This window comes from Protopterus annectens, chromosome 12.part0, assembly GCF_019279795.1.
Source record: "Protopterus annectens isolate FY-2018-M chromosome 12.part0, PAN1.0, whole genome shotgun sequence".
NCBI lineage: Eukaryota > Metazoa > Chordata > Ceratodontiformes > Protopteridae > Protopterus > Protopterus annectens.
The window spans coordinates 292,977,663-293,000,625 of record NC_056746.1 but is presented as its reverse complement, the minus strand read 5'-3'; the positions used below and the strand labels follow the sequence as shown (position 1 = coordinate 293,000,625).

Genomic DNA, 22,963 nt, shown 5'->3' with positions numbered 1-22,963 from the left:
CTGAACCCTTGGAGGGTTATATCTCCTAGTTCTTTCAGGCGATCCCTCTGTAGTCTCATAAAACGTGTAAGATAGTTAAGCAATCCGAGAGAAAAAGCCACTAAGGAAAAAATGGGCTTTCCATAGTCCTGGAATAGTCCTGGATTCCTTGTTCAGGAGGTGGACAGAAGATGAGGTCTCTGAGTGTTCCTTCTCAGTGGCCGCAGCCACGACCATGGCATCGATTGTGACTCCCTTTGTTAAAAAGATTTTTCAGAGGGTGATGTAATAAATTTGTTTGGCCTCCTAGGAATAGGCTCCACAGAATCCAGGGACTCCCATGCCTTTTGAGAAACCAGCTCAAGGAGCTCATCAAAAGGTAGAGTCACCCAAAAGGTGGAAGGGTGAGACCCAAAGGCCTTCAGGTATACAAACTCCTGCATCTAAGGGTTAGAGGACTTCCAGTCATCTCTCTGCGTTAGCATTTCCAGGAAGTCTCCAAAGGAGACACCATCAGGAGGTGACCACGAGGACCATTCTGCCTCATCGAGGTCCGTATCAGAAGTAATGGACTCCTCTGGGGAGTGTAAGTGCTTCCTCTTGCACAGTCTCTTCCGAGGGACCACCTCTGAAGGTTACTCTGGGGAGGATTCGGAAGAGTGGGGGGGGGGTGCCCTGTGGGGCATCCTGAGGCCTGGGGTTTCTGTGTCCCTGTGGATACAGGGGATAAAGAGGCAGGCACCGATGTTCTGAAGGGAGAAATATCCGAAGAGCAATGTGGACTTTTCTGTAGAGACAGCACCCTCCTCATTACCTGAAAAGTCCCCCCATCTCTGATTTAAGGATATCCCTGGGTCCGAAGAAGCCAAAAGACCCCCCCGGGACCAAAGACGACAGACCCGAGGCTGAGGTAGGAGCCGAACTCACCTGAGCGGAGGCCCTGAGAGGCAAAGTCGGATCAGACAGCTGTCCATTCCGACTCGCCTCCCCAGACCCAACCAGAGTGTCGATTCCTAGACTCCTTCAGCTCTGATGGTGCTGAGGACGTCCGAGTCGTGGTCGGATCAGTGGAACCCATGATTGGTCTTGGATGTGACAGTTCCACTAATACCAACTCCGGATCTTCTGACTCCAAAGCCAGAGTTTAGATCAGAGGAAGTGGATGTGGTAGGATCCGAAGCCCTGGGGGTCGGATTCAACAGTAATATGGCCAGCGCCGGTGGCTGTAAGTTTCTGTACCACCTGATCCAAGTCATCATCAGAAAGGCTCCTAGCAGACCGGGTCAAGGGAGTGGGAGATTTAATCTTCTGTAGTATGAGCGATCTCAAAACAGGGGATACTGGCTCCAAGGTTGGGGCCCGGCTCCTAAGCTCAAACTCCACTAGCACCAGCTGATGGAGCCTTGTCTGATCCAGATGACTTCAGATCAGAGGAAGATAGTGTCTAGGTGTTTTGTATGCTGGATTCAATGAAGGAAGGTAGGTCTTTTTCCAGATTTGTCAGATTTTGTAGAAGGTGACTTATCTGATCTAGATGAACCCGGACCTTCTTCCACTGCCTCTGAGAAGGGAATTTTAAGAAGACCTTTTAGAATCAACTTATTTTTCCTCCCCATGAGGGCTCTATGATTAAACGAGTGGCAAATAGAGCACAACTCCTGGAGATGGACAGCCTCAAGACAATAAACACAAAGGGTGTGTTTATTGCTAAGGGGCATCTGTTTGCTACACCTGTCACACTTTTTAAAACCCATTGGCTTATATTCCTTACTGGACATTTTTAAGGTGAAACAGCAGCAAACCACAAATAAACAAACAGTTTTTTTTTTGGGCTGGATCCTCTAACTTAAACAGGATGAGCTATTGCGAACACAAGACGCACAGGAAAAAACCAACTAAGCCCTCTAACTTAAACAGGCCCTGTTACAGTTCTCAAAATTAAATAAACTGAAACACTACAACGACTATTACACTTAGCAACAAACCGGAAGGGAAAGAGCAAGAAACACAAGGGTTAAAAGCCCTCTAACTATAACGGGCTCTGTAACAGTTCTGTAATTTCAACAAATTGTACCACTAATAGAGCAACTACAGATTACCACAAGCCGGGAAGGGAAAATACAAGGCATAGCGAAAAAAAAAAAAAAAAGACAGCCAAAACTCAGAAACAGCTCAAATGCAAAAAAAATACCAAATCATGAGTAGACACACTAAGCTATAAAAGCTAAATTATCCAATTATCTAAGACTTACTAAGAATTACAGATCAAAAAATAATCAAAAGGATTGTACGTAGCCAGAGATAACAGACTAATACAATCTGTTAAGTTGCAAACAAGATCTGGGGATATGAAACTACACGATCCCTTCGGCCAGCAAATTACCAACTTCAGGTAGTCAAAACGTTTTATTAAAATGCAAGCAAACACAAATATCTTGTGGACAGAGATCTGGGGACAGTTCCAATGCATGCTGGGATAAGAAGTTAGCCACGGGCTGGCAGAGGACCTCGAGCTTGAAAATAAAGGCCAAGATGGATCAGAGCCCAACCTAGTAAGAATGAAGACGAGATAGGTTTTCAGGCTAGTCTTGGGCTTCTGCACAGCAGGAAGACCCAAGAATTAGTACTGCAACACTGACTACAATGATCACCACCAGAACTGGAAGGGTCTAGAGCCTGAGCTTGGATCCTTGGCTAAGTCCAATAAATCACTCCTAAGGCAAAATAACTGAGACAGGAGAAACCACATCTAAGACTGTGTCTTTGACAGGAATTTCTGAAGAAGCAGACTGACTTTTGACAAACAAAATTGCCCTAGGTATAGGCATAACAGTTTGGCTAGGCAGAGAGGCATATCTTGCTCCTTCCTCCTAGACCAACAAGAAAAGTTCTTCCTTGAGCAACATGGGTACTCCAACAGCTGCAGAGGATATGTTTAATCCCTGATCCATGGTGACTGCTGAAACTACAGTAGAGCGAGCCACGTTAAAAAGATAAATGGTCTGAAGAACCAGAATTGGACACAACCGTCACCCATCTGCAGCTGAGACACTTCAGTAGCCTGCTGAAGTGGCAAAGGATGCTTGTATTTCCTTATTTTTTTGTGGTTGGAAGAACAATAACCAAGAAACTGGTAGGTTATTCCAGGGTAAAGCCAAAAGAAAACCGATTCCCCAGGAAGCCAGGTAGCAATAGTCGGTGAAACAGGTTAAGTATTAAAAAATGTCAAATTTTCCACCAAAAATGCACAGAAAGCCACTTTAAACCCTTGCCCTCGCCCCAGAACTAAAACAAATTAAAGTTATGTACTTACCATAACAACAGATCAAGTGTTATCTGATTATAGTCTGGTTAAACACATGGGCTGTCGGAGCTGATTGGATCGGATCAGACCTCTGCACCATTCCTGAAGCTTTCAGTTCCAGGGTTCTGTCTCCTCCACTACCCATAATTCCTTCCACTGCAGTTTAAAACCTCAGATCTCATTTGCTACCTGAAGCATCAGGTGTGTTCTACGAGGGCTCCTGCTATAAAGACAAGGCATATCCTTTCTATTTCATTAAAATCTTCTCTCCTACTGCTTGCTTTGTCTTCCCAGCATTATTTCTGTCAAATTCATATTAACAAAAAAAAGAATATAGCTTGGGTGTAGCATACTTCAAGTGTCCAGATTTTCACTGAATGTCTAGATTTTTGCCTTATATTTTTTGTCTATTCCTCAATTTTTTTTCTGGCAAATTACTGAGATGATCTGAGGACTGAAGTCACTAAATGACATACATCTGAGTTTCAGACTTCAAATCCTACAAAAAAAATATAACACTTCATGGGGATTCTGCTGCTTCCAACAGGGACAGTCTGTTTATTTACAAGATGAGTAGGAACACCCTGAAAAGGGGAAAGGGGTGCCACACTGAGGAATAGATTTATACAACTGCCGGGAGAGTGTAGGGGAGGGGCGTGACAAGCAGTCAGACTTTTTGTTCTGCCCTTGGCTCTGAAAGCTGAGCCTTTTTTGTCATGGCTTCTTAAAAGTTTGCTTGAACTTTGCTGAGATTGCATAATGTGCTACTTAAAAATGGTCCCGAATTAGAAGGAAGGTTTTGAATGACCTTGGCAAAGGAGGACTGAAAAAATCTGGATAATCTCATAAATCAGTTTCCCCTTCTTCATCAAATCTTTTTAGGATCTTAGTAGCAGAATGGCCAAATAAAACATCTTTCACAAGAGGAAATTTTAAAACTTCCACCTTAATATCCTCTGACAAGTAGCAGCAGCTCTGAATAAAACAAATAGCGTCATAAGATCACTGTTTGAGTGTTTGGTTAGTGGAGAAGTAGACACAATTAAGGAATTCAATGACATTTTAACCTCTGACGAAGGAAGACCAGTCCTTTGCTTTTATGTATTTTCAAACAAGGCTGGTAATAATTTAAACACGTATGAGCCTGGATTTTTTTTTTTTTTTTTTTTTTTTTAAGTAGAATAAACTTTGTTCACAAATCTATTCAAAGCTCTCTCATCCTTGTCATAGGGAATGGGAGCAGCATTCACACTACGGTTAGCAGCAGATGGCTTTGTTTAAGTTACTTTTTATTATTACCATCATGAATGTTTTATTGTTGTGATGTCACTTTTGCAGTTGTTTCACTATAATTCTTTACATGATTTGAAATATTTTTTTTTCTTTTTTTCTGTTATTTTTCTGTATCTGATGCTCTGCTTCCCTGTAATTCTTTGCCCACTAGCCCTGATGTCATGTTAGGCATTCAACTAAAGCTGTCAGCTCAGTGCATGAAAGCAATTCTGATGACTAGGGTGTTTTTCCTACTGACAAAAGTCCTACCCCAGTTACTGGTTTAACTTTCTATGCTGGAATTCAAATCATCACAAAGATGAGAACCTTACTGGAATGCAGAAGGAAGCTCACATGCCAGATGTTGATGCGGAGGTTGTGTAACTTCCTCCACAAAGTAATGAGAAGCATTTGGGAAAATCACAAATAGTATGGATTATGCTAGGATATAAAGAAATTCTTTTGCTGCCGATTACTAAAAAATATATATTTATACAACTGATGACAGCATTACTTTCATTTTGTAGTCACACTTGCTGTCACCACTCTTGGTTCACAGCAGTGCATTAGTGTTTTAGTTAATGCCTTGAGTGTCAGTATGTCTCTGTAAAATGTTTATTGGGAATACAGATGAGGGAGTTTGTGAATAGTATGGATCTGTTTGAAAATTACTATATGAAATTGAGAATAAGCAGTGTAATTATCCTCACAAACAGACACACACACATGCACTTGCTCTTGGGCAAAAAGGGAAATTTGGTGCATTGTTTCAGGTCGTCTGTATGTAATGTAAACTGATTTATTTATTTTTTTTTTTATCCAAAGAAAATATAGTATGGAACTTCAGATAAATATGTAATACTGTTTACAAGGGAACAAATACTTATTCCTGAATCTGTTTGGAGGGTGATGGAGAAAAAGGATGGAATGATGATAGTGCTAGGAGCAGATCACGGAGATAGACTGATCTGTTCATAGGAGTTGTGTATTAAATATGCAACAATATTGCATTAAAGTTTCACAGCTGTTTATATTATCTGCATGTGAATGCAAAAATCCAATCAGGCATATTCTACAATATTCTGGAAAGCTGAGAAGTATGCACAGCACAACATAGATGCCTGAAAACACTACACAAGTGGGCAACTACGTCTACAAAAGCAACACACACAATTTATGCCATTTTTAAAAATTAACTGCAAAAAGCATGACGATACCAGTGGTACAACAAAGATCGAACCTATTTCACTACCGCATAAACTTGAAAGGCAGTGTCATGTAAAATAGTAAAACACCCAATGTACTGTTGATTAGATTACAAAACTAAATGTGAGTGGTATTTACCTTCTTTTTATCTTGTCACAGTTGCAGCAAAGAACAAATAAGAACACGTCTCTGAAAAAAAAAACTGCCATGCTTCAATATCTCCAGATTTACTCTAGCACCGTTAACCATGTTGGGGGCAGAGTTTAACAGAAAAACTTCAGAATGGCAACAGAAGTTCTGCACTGACTGAATAAAGAATTCCATAAAACAAAACAAAACAGTGACCACTACTGTAATTCTGCTAATGCATGCAAAACAATAGCAGTAAAAAAAATCACTGTAAGGAAATAACACGATCAGGATTCGAAAACATATTTCCGCATTGAGGTACTTTGTATAATCTATCTGACTTTTTGGGAGCAGATGGTCATCTGTTAGATATGCTGCTACAAGCTGTTAGGGAAAACGCCCTCTAAAGCTGATAAAACAGGAGTAACTTCTGCAGGCTGAAAAAAAATCCAGCTACAACGGTTCTGCTGTGGAAAAGGGATTTCATTCAGATACCACTGAAACAACTCATTTTAGCATTATCACTAAAAAAAGACAACACTTCTGAGGGGAAATCTAAAAAAACACCAAGAATCAAAACTTTCAGCATGAGAAGATGTCACTGAAGAAAAACACACACCCCCACCAGTCTGTGCTTTTCTGACTAGGCATCAGTGTCATACAGTGCGGAATTTTTTTTTTCTACAAGAAGCTAATGAAGAAACAGGATTTAACGCATCAAAAGCAGAAAGTAATCCCTTAGCAAAACCCAGCAAATCCAAAGTAGGATAAACAAGCAAAGAAATATTGTTTATGTTTTGTTTGCTTTTCCTGGGGGAACCCACTGGAAAAGGCCCACTCAAGGTAGCATCACTAGCCTTGGAATCGGGCACCTTAGCCCAGACATGTGGCAAACCATCACCCACTCCTTCCGCAAAAACCAAAAAGATTCTTTTACTTTTCCTCAGTGTGGACAAATCCACAGCCACAGAAGGCATGTCTCTCAGTTCTTAGCTTCATGCTGAGAATCTACACACCTAAGGGACCAAAAGGTAGTGATGAGCAGTCGCAGGAAGCAAGTCTGGCTAGAGCAGAGTAACCCATCGGCAGCTGAAGTAGTGTACCTGATACCTGAAAACTCCCAGTACACTTTCTTCATCTTGTGAAAGGGCAAAGGAAGAACACACACCCTAAAAGGTGAGTAGTATACTCTTGAAGAGTCAGCCACACCTGGCAGAAAAAATAGAAACTTTTGAAGTAACATTTTTATACTGACTGCCCCACCAAAAACACAAAAACCTGCCCTACACAAAAAAACTTCTACCAAAAAATGTGGAAAATTAAAGTATAAACAATAATTTACATAAAATGTTCACACAAGCATTCCCCCAATAAAAATATCTTCAAAAAGAATGACAGTCCATAAAATATAAAAGCTAGCATAATACATTTTTTTACAAGAAAAAGCACAGTTTTTCCACAGAAGATCAAGTGAGTGAAGTTTTCCCTAGACAGGTACTTAGCAGCCCAAGAAGGATTGCTAGCTGACTGAAAGCCCCATGAATCCCCCTGGAGGAGCATACTTCAGTATAAAGAAAATTTTAAAGCTTTTGTTGCTCTAACTGCTTCTTTTATATGCCTCTGCTTTATCCACTCAGCAGTTAGTGGATGTGGAAAGTTCCTTGTAAGCTTTGAAAGCTGTCTGGCAGTCGTATCCTATGCAGGATACAGCCCTTACAATTTAAGCAATCTTAACAGTGATAGCATTAGGCATTCAACATTACAGAACTAACACCTGGTCTGCTAAAAACTGTCTCGTATTAAATGGGAAACAGTGTAATACTGCCACATTTGGTAGACGACCTGCCCTCCCCCCAGGATACAGGATGCCCAACTTTTAAATGTTATTAGGGACCTTGAAACTTGGATTGAAAGCACCCTCTTCTTTGATCATTATGTAAGAGTTGTCAATACATCCTTGTACCTGGGCACAGCTAATCGCAAAGGGAGTATCATCCAGATCTAAAGCAATCACTGTTCCCTTGTATTCAGCACTGATTAGGCCTGTTATTAAGTACAATGACATCTTTGGAATGTACTTCACTAGACATACCAAATAACCAATTAAGACCCTCCAGGTTCCAAACTAAGGTCACTGGCTTAAACAGTCTATGCTACAATAAAAGACTAGAAGCACTGTCCTTTTATACAGTATCTTACAAACTCCGAGATCTATGCGTTGTCCACCGGTACCAAAACTACGGATCTAAATTGCCACCAATAGATAAATAAAACACTGTGGAGTGACAGGATCATCTTCCAATACCTTCCCCACCTCTAGAACAGAATCCCCTGCAAATTAAGCAGTGTGATGCACTATCATCCTCTAAGCAAGACACAAATGACTGAGTTGATGTTTTTTTTCACAACTTCACCTTAACTTTGACTGGCCCAGCCCTCCTTCAGAGAGGGAATATTGTTTAAATTGGGTACTGGCAAGGCTTAAAAGGTTCAACTCAAAAACAGCTGGCAATGTACAACACAAGAACGAAAAAGATGTACTGAGATGAATGAACTGCTTGTACGCCAAGGATACAATTAGGATATACCCACAGTTTATTTAACAATAACTTCAGGTTTAGCGCTTTCAACTGAATACCAGTCTTCCTCAGAACAATGAAATGCAATACTCCTTTCATATTACATACTGAAGATGACCAATTATTACGCGAACATCATGACATTAATACTGAACAGGACTGTACGTTTGACTTCAGTTTTTGTAGGTTGCGAGCGGATAAACAATACAAAGGTGCTCACCCTAAGGAGAATATTTCCGTGAAAAAGTATCCTAATAACAGAACAAAGCATATGCTGGACAAAAAAGCTACTGCTACACACTATTTTGAACAGGCTATTTCTAGCCCATTCAAAAACCATTATTATGTTAAACCGGCAGAACATGTTCATTATGTAACTAGAAGGAATTGTAATGGCAAAAAGCTTAATGAAGATAATGTTTTTGAACAATTTCTGAGTGATAGTCATGATTTTTTTTAATTTAGATATGGATAATACTAAAAATAAATGTATAAATTCAGAAGTTTTATATACATCATTGAAGGATCTTATTTTCGATTTCGGTAAAAAATTAGTGGCTTTTAAAAATACTAAAATTGATTGTAATTATTTATCTAAATGTCTCAAGCTTAATATAGTACCGAAAGGTTTAAGGTTTTTTAAACTCCCTTTGGGTATTAACTTTTCAACTGATGTTATGAAGGATTTTAATGAATTGTTTGATGGATTTGGACATGCTTATATGAAATTACTAGTTAAATACCAGGATGGTAAACTAATTAAATTAGCTGATGAATTGGAACATATGAATTATACCATCACTCATCACCAGGATTATGAGTGTTGGAAAGATTTGTATTTGAAGCAATATACGTATGCGGACAACAATGTGCATAGTATAGTAGAGAGAAAAAATAGGAAAATGACACGGGACATAGAGGCATACAAAAATGATAGAGCGTATATTTGGCCTAGCTACAAGGTTATAGAAGCACATAATAATAATCCACCCAAGAGGAAACAGTCAAAGAATTCTTTTAGGGAGGAAAATTTTCAGGGCGGGAGATTTCACCCAGCACGGAATGCACAAAAACAATGGCACAGGATGTAAATCAGTTTTTGATACTACCAGCCACCCTTCCTCCTATTGACACATTCGATTGTAACATGATAGACAATAATGGAGACATAGAAATCAAAAGCCCAAGTATGGTTACAGAGATTAGTAAGGTACAGAGACCAGAAATTATTGTTTATGAAGGCTTTAAGGTTTTTAATTATACAGAAATTGAGATAGACATCTCTTGGGCTAAACTTTTAAGTAAAGGGATGAAGTTCATACCCATGACAGGGTGGGATCTGGTAGACAACATTAAGGAGGTAAAAATGTATTGTAGGAAGCTCAATCTAGCAATACAATTTGATAAAGTCAATGAAAATAAAAACAAGGAAAGTAATATAGGGGGTAAAAGGATAGCTGGAACTGACCTTACAAGAAACAGTACTTACATACCTATATCTAATTCACATGTTCATAATTTTGAGCAATTGGTATGTAATGACATCTATTGGACACACAATAAAATGAAAATTCATGGTAATGGTATAGCAGATAATTTGACTCCAATGGAGAGAAAAAGTTTACAGGATATCTTGAACAATAGAGAAATCAGGGTGATGAAACCCGATAAGGGAGGTGGAGCCGTGATATTTTATGCTAATGAATACTATCAGGAAATACATGATATTTTATATAATTCAGGAAATTATGAAAATATTTCAATCAACCAAATTAATATAGGGCATAAACGTATTGATCTGATTTTAGAAGAATATCTCATTGATAGTAGAATTTCTAATGATACATACACCTATTTGAAAATGGATTATCCTGTGTTGGCGAAATTGGTTGGTATACCCAAGGTACACAAATCTATTGAGCATCCACCATTTCGTCCTATTGTTTCGGGATCCAGGTCAAAAACCTTTAACATTGGGAAATTAATTGACAGATGGCTTAAGAAAGTGTATGATAATATTCCCCACATTATGAAGGACTCCTGGAGATTTTTGGGGGAAATAACGGATGATAAATGGAGTGCAAATTTAATTTTCTTGACAGTAGATGTCATTGATCTATTCTCCAGTATACCGAAGGATGAGGGCCTGGAGTGTTTTGAAAGAAGTTTGAAAAAATACACCGATTTTTCATGGGAAAAAGTTTCTTTAATTTGTGATATGATGTCACTAGTTTTAGACCACAATTATATTTCTTTTCAAGGGGAGTTCTTTAGACAGACCAAGGGAGTAGCCATGGGAGCAGCGTGTGCTCCCATTTTTGCCAACTTGGTAATGGCAGATTGGGAATCCGAAAATGTGTTCAAGAGTGAATTCTTTAAAGATATAGTCCTATATGTCAGATATTTGGACGATATATTTATTTTGTGGAATGCATCAGTGGAAAGATTACATAAATTTATGTTGTACCTCAATAATACAGTAGATTTTTTAAAATTTACTTACAATTATAGTTATAAAGAAATTTCATACTTAGATGTATTATTGAGTCACGATGTATGTGGATTCACATCCAGAATTTATAGGAAACCCACATTCTCGAATGACTATGTTCATTTTAGTAGTAACCATCCCCCATACATTTTTAAAAATGTCATTAAAGGGCAATGCATACGTGCAGCGAGAATGTTATCTAACAAACAGATCTTGGAATTTGAACTAAATGTTATTAAGGATTTGTTTATCAGCAGAGCTTATCCCGAAAAGATGGTTATGGATGTAGTCAAGTACGTGCATAATGAATGGGGAATTAAGTACAAACTCTTGTTAGGTTGTTATAAAATGGAGCAACAGGTATCTCTTGACAGAGACATTTCTGGAAGGGTTTGTATACTTACTTACACTCCTACCACCCATATTATTAAAGAAATTTTAGAGAGATACTGGAAGACATTAACTATCATGGATTTGGAAAATTTATTGGGTAGCAAACCCCAAATAGTTTTTAAGACAGCTCCAAATATGAAGAAGCTATTAGTAAGAGCAAGTTATAATAAACAGGCACAGGATATATTTAAAGGTACATCGAAATGTGGAAGGTGCCGCCAATGTAATCACATTAATATGGACAAGGTCATAAAATTGGATGATATTTGTCACACCACCATCAAATGTAGGACAGGCAATTGCTACACCAAGCAGGTGGTTTATATTGCCATATGCACAAAATGTAATGCACACTATATAGGTAAGACGGAAAGACAGCTGAAAAAACGCATTTATGAACACCTATACAAAATATCTAAGTGTGATACTAAAAATGCGTTTTATATAGGCACATTTTAGATATGGGTGAAGACCATAAATTTGTCTTTTCTATTATTGATCAAGTTATTGATATACCCTTTGGAGGCAATTGGAAAATGAGATTGGCACAATTGGAAAGTAAATGGCAAATTTTAACCGATTCCACGAGACTACCTGGCCTAAATGATTTTATTAGTATTAAACCTTTTTTAGCTTTAGCCTCAGAGTAAAAATTGCTTCTATATATACATACTTGTTTTCATCAGCTATTAGATATATTAGTATATAGTTCACCAGTACATATCGGGTATGTGGTATTACACCTATTCTATATACGTTCTCATACCCTGTATTGATTAGTCTGAGTGGTTAGGCATGATTATAACATTTTTTAGTTGTAGTATTGTTTTATTTATATGTGTAAAATAAAGTATAAAATACACAGATTTTACAAACATCTATTTGTATATATCCATTTTTAGCTTTTTAATTCATATATTTTTATATATAGTCTATGTTTATACATCTTCCAATTTTCTGAATGGAATTATTTATGTGCTGCTATAGTAGTTATTATTGCAAGAAAATGATGGATTGCCCCTTTAATTTTTTTGGCGGGCTTTTGAACTCAATTAATTATATGAAGTGTATAAATATGAAAGGAGTATTGCATTTCATTGTTCTGAGGAAGACTGGTATTCAGTTGAAAGCGCTAAACCTGAAGTTATTGTTGTTAAATAAACTGTGGGTATATCCTAATTGTATCCTTGGCGTACGAGCAGTTCATTCATCTCAGTACATCTTTTTCGTTCTTGTGTTGTACAAGGCTTAAAAGGTTACCTTGAATTTACTATAATCCTATCTGTAGAGACCATGTCTTTCAGAAACCATATTTTTGTAATGTGTCTGGATGCCCTTAAGTTGTGTATCATACCTTCAAGGTGGTTTGTAAGACCAATAAAAATAAACAGATGCTGTATTTATAAGACATACAAAGTTTCACTGGCTGGGTCAAGAAGAAATGTGTCAGAATGGGAAGGGGTGCATCAGTCTGGCACTGCATGTCAAATGTGTCCTGGGTTTTCTTTAAAGTAAGACTCTTCTTTTTAGCTTGGAAGGGTTTGTGCACAAGGTCTAAATATCAGCCTCATAATTTGCCAATTTTAAATGGTTATAGTGTTGCATTTCAAAAGTATAAAGTTAAAAGCATAGTTCTGCAGTCATACAAGTAAGTAACAGGAAAGGGTGCTCAAACACAAGATAAAGAGTAGTTTCAAAACTAAACTTTAGGTCTTGTATAGATGTAGATGGGCAAAGTGAACGTCTTAAGTTTACAGAGTTTGTGAACCACAAACACATTTCACTGACTGAAACAAAACTGTAGATTTGAACTGATATCACTGAGAACCTGGTAAGAACAAAAGCATGTTTAACTATTAAACAACAAGGACATTATGGCTTAATAAAATCTGCCTTCCAAACAGTAGATAGTCATTTCAAAACTAACTTCTACAATGGCAGTTGACAGTATAACAAAAACAATGACAAACCAAAGGGAAATTTAAGAAAAAAAGCAAAAGCCCTTATACACTCATGAGCTAAATCTAGCAGCAAAAAAAGAAATGCACAGCATGTAAGCCAACAGAAACAAACCAGAAGAAAACACGTGACTGATGGTCCTGGAGAAGAATAGTATGAAACTAGAAAAACAATGGACCAAGTCCTAACCCAGACACAGACACATTAAGGACTACAAAAGTATACTTTCAAAAAAAATCCCAATATACTACATGCCTACTTAGTCCTACCGAAGGCCAAAAACAGTTCTTTAAAATATAGCAAGTTAACAGCAACATTATTTCTACAGACAGATTTACTTTGTCAATTAGAATGCAATCTGATAAACCCTTATTCACCTATAACCCCAGGTATTACCGGCTTTCCTTTTTCTGAACTGCCTTATAACAAGGTTTATCAGAAAAAGAAAAACAGGTAACAACTGAACTATAGGTTCTTAAAATAGTATAATAACTTACCTTTTTCTTTCTTTTTAACTATGAACTGTTTACGACAGTCAGAAAAATACTACCTGTAAAGCTTAGTATGACTGTATATGTTTAGCTATCAGAAAACAATTACTATTTAAAACATTTTTGTATTGATGACAGGACAAAATGGACTGATTCAAAAGACCTTGTTCAACCATGACCTGAGTGATTGTACAAGCAGAATAAATTAACAGAACAATTAATGTACATTAAACAAAAAGTGATGAATAAACAGCTAAATATATATAAACATTTTAACAAGGAAAATTAACACTGTCAATATATGTAACAGTGTTGAAAGTAAAATAGACTGAAAATGTTGCATAAAAACAGTTAAATTGCACATTTATATTTTTATGTTCTCACTAGTGCGCCAAACACAACACTGTTGCAAGTAAATTTATGGAGGAGAAAATAATTAGACTTTACAAAGGATTTTATTTTAAGGATCTTGGCTTAAAAATAGGCATGAACAGCAAGGAAATTCAACATAGCAGCGGTGGTGCAGTGGTTAGCATTGTCGCCTCACAGCAAGAGGTTCCTCCGTTTGATTCTCAGCTGAAATGCCCTCTGTGTGGAGTCTGCATGTCCTCCCCGGGTCGAGTGACATTAAAGACATGCAGGTAGCTGCGTGCGTGAATGGGTGTGCCTTCTTTGAAGGATGGGCATTAGGCTGGCACCTTGGCACCGTAAAATCCACTGCCAATCATTAGCGGACGGGAGTTCCGCTGCAGAGACCCCTAAAGTAGTTTTGTATCTACCATAAATGTAGATGTTCGAGTGTATACCCTGCTGCAGTCATCACACTTGGGTTATCCTGCCGTCAGGCGGTCCCGCAGTCGGCACAAATTCCAAAGTCTTGGTCCAGCGTCGGTTGCTGTCACTTCTTCCCTGATGTCAGAGCGCCAGGGGTATATCAGAGGCATCCGATGCCATTTTCTTCAGTTTTTCTTGCCCCCAGATGTCAGGTGCCCCTAATAGGTAGGCAAAATATATATATATATATATATATATATATATATATATATATATATATATATATATATATATATTTACATACACATATAACTATATGGGAAAAATAAAACAAAACCCTTAGGCACAAGCAAATACACCACAGAGGTAGTATAGAATAGAGTGGTAGAGAAGTTCAGCTAGTTTAGAGGGGATGGAGGGAGGGCAACCTGGACTGCAGCAGGGTATACACTCTAACATCTACATTTATGGTAGGTACAAAACTGTACTATGTTCATCGTGTTACCCTGCTGCAGTCATCACACTTGGGTAGAATCCCAAAGCTAAGGATGGGCGATGGAGTCAAACAGGGTTAGAGGAGGCTAGAAGGCCCTGCAAAACTGCAGTGGCGAAGCCAGCTCTGGTCTTAGAGTAAAGTGGTAAGTGGTAATGTTTAGTAAAGGTGTGTACTGAACTCCAAGTTGCAGCTTCCAAAATATCCTTGGTTGGCACCCCCCTGAGGAAGGCTGTAGATGTAGCTGCTGCCCTGGTAGAGTGGGGCCTTATGGTAGCAGGAACTGGTTTTCCATGGTGGGTGTAGCAAAAACGTATGCAATGTCCTATCCATTTGGAAATGGTTTGTTTTGAGATGGCCTTTCCTTGTGATGCTGTAGCATTGGATAAAAAAAGCTGGTCAGATTTTCTTAAAACCTTAGTTTTATCCAAGTAGTAACATAGCTGCCTGTCAATGTCCAAGGAATGCAGGAGTCTTTCTCCTTTGTTCTGTGGATTTGGAAAGAAGGTGGGTAAATGGATGGTTTGATTTAGAGCCACACTGGATACCACCTTAGGCATAAAGGAGGGGTTAGTTTGTAGAGAAACTCTGTCTTGATGAAAAATGAGGAAAGGCTCTACTGCCATTAGTGCCTGAAGTTCTGAAACTCTTCTAGTTGAAGTGATTGCTAGTAGCAGGGCAGTCTTCCATGATATAAACTGCAAGTCAGCTGAGAAAGCTGGCTCAAAAGGAGGTAGCGTGAGTTTTTCCAGAACAAAGTTGAGGTCCCAAGTAGGTGTTGGTGCTCTCCTAGGAGGCCTAATGTTCTTGGCGCCTCTGAGAAACTGCCTTAAAAGTGGATGTGAAAATAAGGGAGGATCCGTGTTGTAGTGAGCAGAAATGGCTGAGGCGTGGATTGTAATAGATGAAAAAGAAAGCCCTTTGTGTAACATCTCAATTAGATATTGCAGAATCTGAGGTATGTCAGGTTGAAGGGTATTTTGGCCTTTAGCTTGGTTCCAGGCACAAAACCTTTTCCATTTGTCTGAGTAGGCTTCCCTGGTGCTGGGGTTTCTGGCCTCCAGAATAACTTCCGTAACAGCTTGAGAGAGAAGAGCTGGCTTGTTGCTTAGGTGATTTGCCATGCAGCCAAGTTTAAGGTTTTGAGCTGGCTGTGTAGAATCTGATTGTCTTGCTGTGTGAGCAGGTGGGTAATTTGTGGTAGAATCCATGGTGGGTCCTGGGCCATATTCCTTCATAGTGGGTACCAGTGCTGGCGTGGCCAGTCTGGAGCAATGAGTATCATTCGGGGTCTCTCCATCCTGACTTTCAGTAGCACCTTTGTGAGAAGGGGTAGTGGAGGAAAGGCATATACTGTTAGCATCTTCCAACTGAATGAGAGTGCGTCCACTTTCCAAGCTTGATGGTGAAAAGCCCTTGTGCAAAACTTTGTCAGCTGATAGTTTTGAGGGCTAGCAAACAGGTCTATGTCTGGGAGCCCCCATTTTTGAGTTATCATTGTGAATACTTGTGGATCCAGTTTCCACTCGTGGGGATCCATGATGTTTCTGCTTAGGTCGTCTGCCAATGTGTTCTTTTTTCCTGGCAGGAATTGAGCTTGTAATTGAACTTGGTAAGCCAGTGCTGTGTTCCACAAGGTCATTGCTTGCCTGCATAGAGGGTAGGAGTGTGTACCCCCTTGTTTGTTTATGTACCACATTACTGTGGTGTTGTCTGTCCTTATGATAAGCTGTCCTGGATGCAAGAGGTCCTTGAAGGCTGTCAGAGCATTTTGTACAGCTAGCATTTCTTTTTGATTGATGTGCAGATTCCTTTGATCTGCTGTCCATAAGCCTTGAATGCACCGTCCTGCCATGTGTGCCCCCCAGGCATAGTCCGATGCATCTGTTGTCAATAGTTTGCCTGGCTGGGGTAGGGTGAAAGGCTGACCCTTGTTTAGGTGACAAGCCTGTGACCACCACAGAAATTCCTGTTGAAGGCAGGGAATGAGATTTATCATTGTTTCCAAGCTGTGGCTGTGTTGAGTCCATACGCTTTTTAGGTACCATTGTAATTTCCTCATATGCAGTTTTACAAATGGTATCATAAGGGGGAAAGGAGTAATCCTGTTCCTCACAGGAGCCTGAGGAAACAGACACCTGATCAGAGGAGGCATAATCCTCCTCTTGTCTAGGCCTTTTCTCGGGGTTGGGAACCCCTGATCAAAGAAATCAAATCTTCAGCCATTTTAAGCATCTGTTTCTTAGGCATAGGGCCTTGACCTGGAGACTGAAGTGTAGGCTTTTTTGGTTTTAGAGAAGTCTTAAGCTTAGCATAAGATTTTATGGTGAGGGTAGTCGGTCTGAAGACACCTTCAGAAACCGAAGGTGTTTCTGCAGCACTGGCTTCCCCTACTGCAATGTCGTCGGTAGGGTCTAAGGAAAATGGCTGCGTCTGCCTACAAGTCTCTGCTGGGGGATCCGATGTGATCTGGGGATCCAATTCAGCGGTAGCGAGGGGCTGCGTAGGCGCCTCACTGAAAACCGGAGAACCGGCGACCGGGCCAGCCGAGGCCTTGGAGTCTGGCTTGGATCTAGGCTGCCGGTCCTTATCCTTGCGTTTTTTATGCACGCCGGTAGTCGGTTGCTCCGAAGGCATAATGTAATTAAATTTTCTACCGAAGTAGTGTCGTGCGAAATCAAAGCGACGCTTTATAGTCCGTTTATTGAACCTAGCACAAAACTGACAACCAGTGACGTCGTGGTCTGGGCCTAGGCAAGGTATACAAAAAGAATGAAAGTCCTTATGAGGTATTTGCTTCCCACAAGAAATGCAATTGTTAACTTTTTCTAACATCGGACTGAGGCAAGAAAAGGTTCCCCAACGGGGTACTTAGCTTTGAAGACTTCGGACTGAAACTCGATTCGAAAATATCAGGTGTCTGCCGACCGGCACTTGCGAACAGCTTCTGCTTCGGACACCGTGCGGCAAGAAAGACTGGAGAAAATGGCGTCGGATGCCTCTGATATACCCCTGGCGCTCTGACGTCAGGGAAGAAGTGACAGCAACCGACGCCGGACCAAGACTTCGGAATTCGTGCTGACTGCGGGACTGCCTGACGGCAGGATAACCCAAGTGTGATGACTGCAGCAGGGTAACACGATGAACATCTGAGAAAAGCCAAAAAACAATTATAGTGGAATCACCACATGCCATGACATATAAAAGTAAGTGTAAGACTGTGGACTATGCACTTTAACAAAAGAGGGACCTTACAAAGGTATACCCCTGCATCAACAGAACAAGAGAAACAATATTATTCACCTACATTTAGTTTAAGTGCATACTTACAAGCACACAATGGTGAAATATTTCAAATCAGTAAAAGCTAAATGAGAAAGAGGCTGAAGCTGGTAAAGATTTAGGAAAGTGAAAAGTCAATTGAACGTTTAACAGTTTTCAGCCATAGTCAAAGAAGCAGGAGCATGTCTTTTTAAGGTGACCAAGAAATTTTTGTCTCATAAGGTACTTCTAATGTCTTTAGTTATGTGATTCTACCCAGCTGGTGCAGTTGCTAAAAAGAGAAGGGTCAGTGTAAGGCGATAGAGTTATTTTCATTTAGTAGTCATGAGTGGATATTTTTGAGAAAAGGGCAGTCAGTACCTCTCATGCACATTAAAGGTTAATGAGAAAATAGCAATGCATAGTATAACTGCTTTACAAATACTCAACCTATCACATACTTTCAAGGTGAGGAAATTTTTAATAATGCAGATGTTTTCTACATTCAGTTTACAATCTTGCCTGCAAAAATTACAAATGAACAAATCTTACACAAATGCAAAAATTAAAATGCTTCCAAGAAGGATATAAAATAAATCAAACATGAAGTATTAAAATATTTACATACAGCCAGTGTCTTTCAGTCTGCTGATAGCATTTGATAATAATCGCACACAGCCGAGGAAACCAGCTCCCTGCTTTTTGTGGACTTTTCTGTGATTCCATATGCTTATCGTTACTGAATCAGTCTTACCAATATATCTAAATGCAGTGGGAAAAAGAAGACAAATGCAGGTTGCCTTTTCACCAATACTTCAGTTATATTAAACATTTCTATCAATTTTATTTCAATAGCTTTAACAACACATTCTGAAAACAGAACACCTGCAAAATACTGTAAGCATTAAAACAAAGCCTATTTGTATTCTGTCATTTCAAAATCACAGCATGAAATTAGCTTGCCTGATATATAATGCACAAGCAACAGATAAACCAACAAAAGTAGACTTGGCAAGAATATATTTCAAACGTTAACTTTAAGACTTGGGTTAGAAAACAAAAACACTTAAATATGATGATCTTCAAGAAGATCTCAGTATGTAAGTGCTGACCTTCAGATTTCTTGGAAGCCATAAATCTCAAATGAAAAGCTTCTGATGAAAAAGTACTTGTTCATCTGCAAACAGGGACAGTATCAATGATGGTGGGCAGTAGCTGTACCTCACGTATAACTAAAAAGCAGATACTGGAAAATCTACTTTCTGCTCAATTTTATGCACATCCAAAAATGTAGACTAGGATGATCACTTCTTCCCAGGAAGGCCAACACTGAAGTTTTGGACTTGACTGGAGCTGCAACTGGCTTTTGGTTTATCAACTTTGAACAGGAGAAACATCTCATTTAATGGGAATTCTACAGAGACAACCAAGACCAATTCTAGTCATGGATAAAAACTTTAATGAAATAAAACACAAAATAATCTCAAACAGTTAACCACTTTCATCCCTATAAGATGGGACTTTTTCAGAACCATTTACATGATTTGAAACCATTCTTTAAATAATGAATGATAACAGTCATATGACCCTAATTGCTAATAATGCTTCATTAAAAGTGATATTTACAAAAACACGCCACATTTAAAAAAGCACTGTATTTTTGGTTTCATATGTTACATGCAATATTTTTATAAGTGAGTACATTGGTTTGTATGCATTTTTAAATGTGGTGTGTTTATAGAAAACAGAATGGTTGTATGTAAATATCACTTTACATGAAACATTATTAGTAATTAGGTTCATATGACCCCTATTATTGAGCAATTAAAGAATGGCTTCAAATCATGTAAACGGTTCTGAAGTCCCATCTTACAGGGACAAAAGCACTTAACTGTTTGAGATTCTGTTTTTATTTCATTAAAGTTTTCATCCATGACTACAAGTCTTGCTTGTCTCAGTAGAATCACCACTACGTGAGCTATTTTTCCTGTTCCAAGTATTGTTTTTGGCTGCACGGATATATGATAGCAAAGTTTTTACTGCTAATCAACTTTATCTTCTGTCTGGAATCCACAGATGTGTTTCTCTGGGTAGTCTTTAAAATAGATCACTTATGTGCTTCAAATCCTGGAAGATGGCAAAAGCTTCAAAGCTTTTCTCAGCAATGTTACAGAGTCATGTGATTAAAGCACGTTACCACTACCAGGATTTTTAACTGCTCATGTCCAGGCAAAATAATGAACTACTGTGGGGATGGTAACTTCTTATATGACCAACTCAGCTGAAATTGGTGGGCCCAGGCCTTTTAGGCATCACATGCAGGAATTTCCAAACAATGAAGAGTTGGAGAGAGATTGGAACTGTATAAGCACCCAGCGTGAAGTGGGCCACTGCGATAAACCTAAAAGACAGGCGTAGCACTTAGTCAGAAGTATGAGAGGGGGGCAGCCATGAGTACCACAGTTCAAGATTTTTAGATTAGCTGTAAAATAATGCACAAAATCAATACAAGTAAATGTGATATACCACTACAAAGTACAACTCAAATTGACACCTTTAAATTAACACCTAGGAGAGACCATACAACTCCAACTTCCATGCCTGTAAGGACTTTAAGGTTCTCCAATTTGAGGAAGAAAACTTTGGTCTGAAAACTACAGTAGATGGTCAAATAGATCAAGGTTGCAGTAACGCTAACAACTGGATGTGTCCTGCCAAGGCTACCCTATGTCCGGCCAGTATGCCAAAGCTTATGTGCTTCCTCCTCATGTGCTGTACTTTTGATCACAGACCCAGGCACAAGGGCTGCATGCTGGTACATAAGGGACATATGGACATCAAAATACTTATGAGCTTTCTTTCCCCACACAGTTACCAAGTTTAAGTACAGAGGACAGACTTGGGAAATACAAGGAATGGGGGAGGGTAGGTAAATAAGCTTTCTACCTCAAGGGAAGAGGAAAAAGAAGAAAATTACAAGGGGTAAGGAAGTAGGGTGCATATACAGCAACACTGATCTATTTGAACACCTCCTAGTAAATTCTGCGCTGGGAAGGAGGGGGGTATGATTTTGCACACCCATTTCTCGATGTACCATTTAACAGCTGTGTGGTCCCTCAGAACCTGAAGTGTTCCTGGACCAAAGGTGATGGAAAGACTAGAAAGCCAGAATCAATGCTTTAATATACTTCAAGTTTATATGCAGTTGTCTGTCTTTGGCCAAATTCCTTGCACTTTTGAAACCCCGAGTGCAAGTCCCCCAAGACTTGCCTGATGCATTTGTTGAAACATGTTGAAATGAAGGTATAATCTGAAAAGGGACTCCATTAAACCAACAGACAGTGGGAAGATTAAGTAATGGGAAACAAATTCTAATACAAGATTTAGTGCCTTCGTCCTATTCCATCAGGACTTCGTCAGAATAAAAACAACTCTTTACATCCTTCCTTGTATAGCTTCCACCCGAATTAGCAAAAATTCATCAAATTGTCAAGTTAACAGTTTCTGAAAGACACAGCAACAAATAAAATGTTTATAAAGCGTAAGCAGAAAAAGATGAGATTTAAAACAGTATGCAAATATGACTGCATACCCACTTAACTTCAAAAGAAATGTTCCTGCTGGCTCTTATAGACGGATGAGCGAATAAGTTTATAATTTTAGTAAAAAGCATCAATTTAAAAGTTGGACTGACTCATGCGAGGGTGTGGACATTTTTTGCAATGTTTTCAGTAATGAGTGATTTTAACAGTAAACAAATCTGCATGGATTCTTTGAAATACGGCATCTTTAATTTAGAAAATAAGTTATTTAGACATTAAAAATTTCAACTTAGATGAATACATCAAAAGACAAGTAGTACCCCAAGTTTTCTGGATATTTCAGGTTCCAAGAGGTCTGGATTATGATGATGATAAAGTGGTAAAAGATTTTATTACAGCTGATAGGCATGGATTTGAGCTTATGGAGCTAATAATTATTTATTTTATTGATCTATTTAACACTTGTTAACCAGGAAAATCCGACTTGGAACAAAGCCAATTTTCAGTGGAGGCCCTGGGAGAAACACTCCAGATGCATGTCTTTGCAATGTGGGAGGAAACCAGAGCACCCGAAGGAAACCCACACGAACGGAGGGAGGACATGCAGACTCCACACAAAAGGCACCCCAGCTGAGAATCAAACTGGAGAACCTCTTGCTGTGAGGTGACAACGCTACCACTGTGCCGTTCGCAAGTGTCATATATGCATATTGCTACTTAAAAAGGAATATTAGAAGTGATTTATTGTTTGATTATAAAATCACATATGAAAATGTTTTTATCAAAATCAAAGATATGATGATGTTAAAAAGCTTAAGCAGAAAAAGTTATTTAGAGATTTAAAGCAGTATGGATATATGACTGTGTACCCATTTAACTAAAAAAGAAAAAGGAGGAAGTACACCTGGGAATGGCTTTCAGTATATGAATGCTGAACCAGAAGAGGTTTTTACTGCTAAGCAAAATGGAAAGAATCAAAAAGGTAGTAAATCAACCCCCAACAGTTGATGAAAGAATTGATGAGGTAGACTTTCCCCCTTTGAAGGATTCTATTAGCCTAGGTGCAGCTACTGATTTAAGTTTAGATTTT

The 22,963-nt window shown here is 38.9% G+C and overlaps 1 protein-coding gene across 1 annotated transcript in view; it reads right to left on the bottom strand.

The window, feature by feature from the left end:
• SMURF1 (SMAD specific E3 ubiquitin protein ligase 1) overlaps positions 1–22,963 on the bottom strand; it is a 2,072,011-nt gene that overhangs the window by 1,493,519 nt on the left and 555,529 nt on the right. The window contains exon 4 of the mRNA XM_044089363.1: positions 18,960–19,093. Coding sequence (XP_043945298.1) covers positions 18,960–19,093 — 134 coding nt within the window. The remainder of the gene's footprint in view (positions 1–18,959; positions 19,094–22,963) is intronic.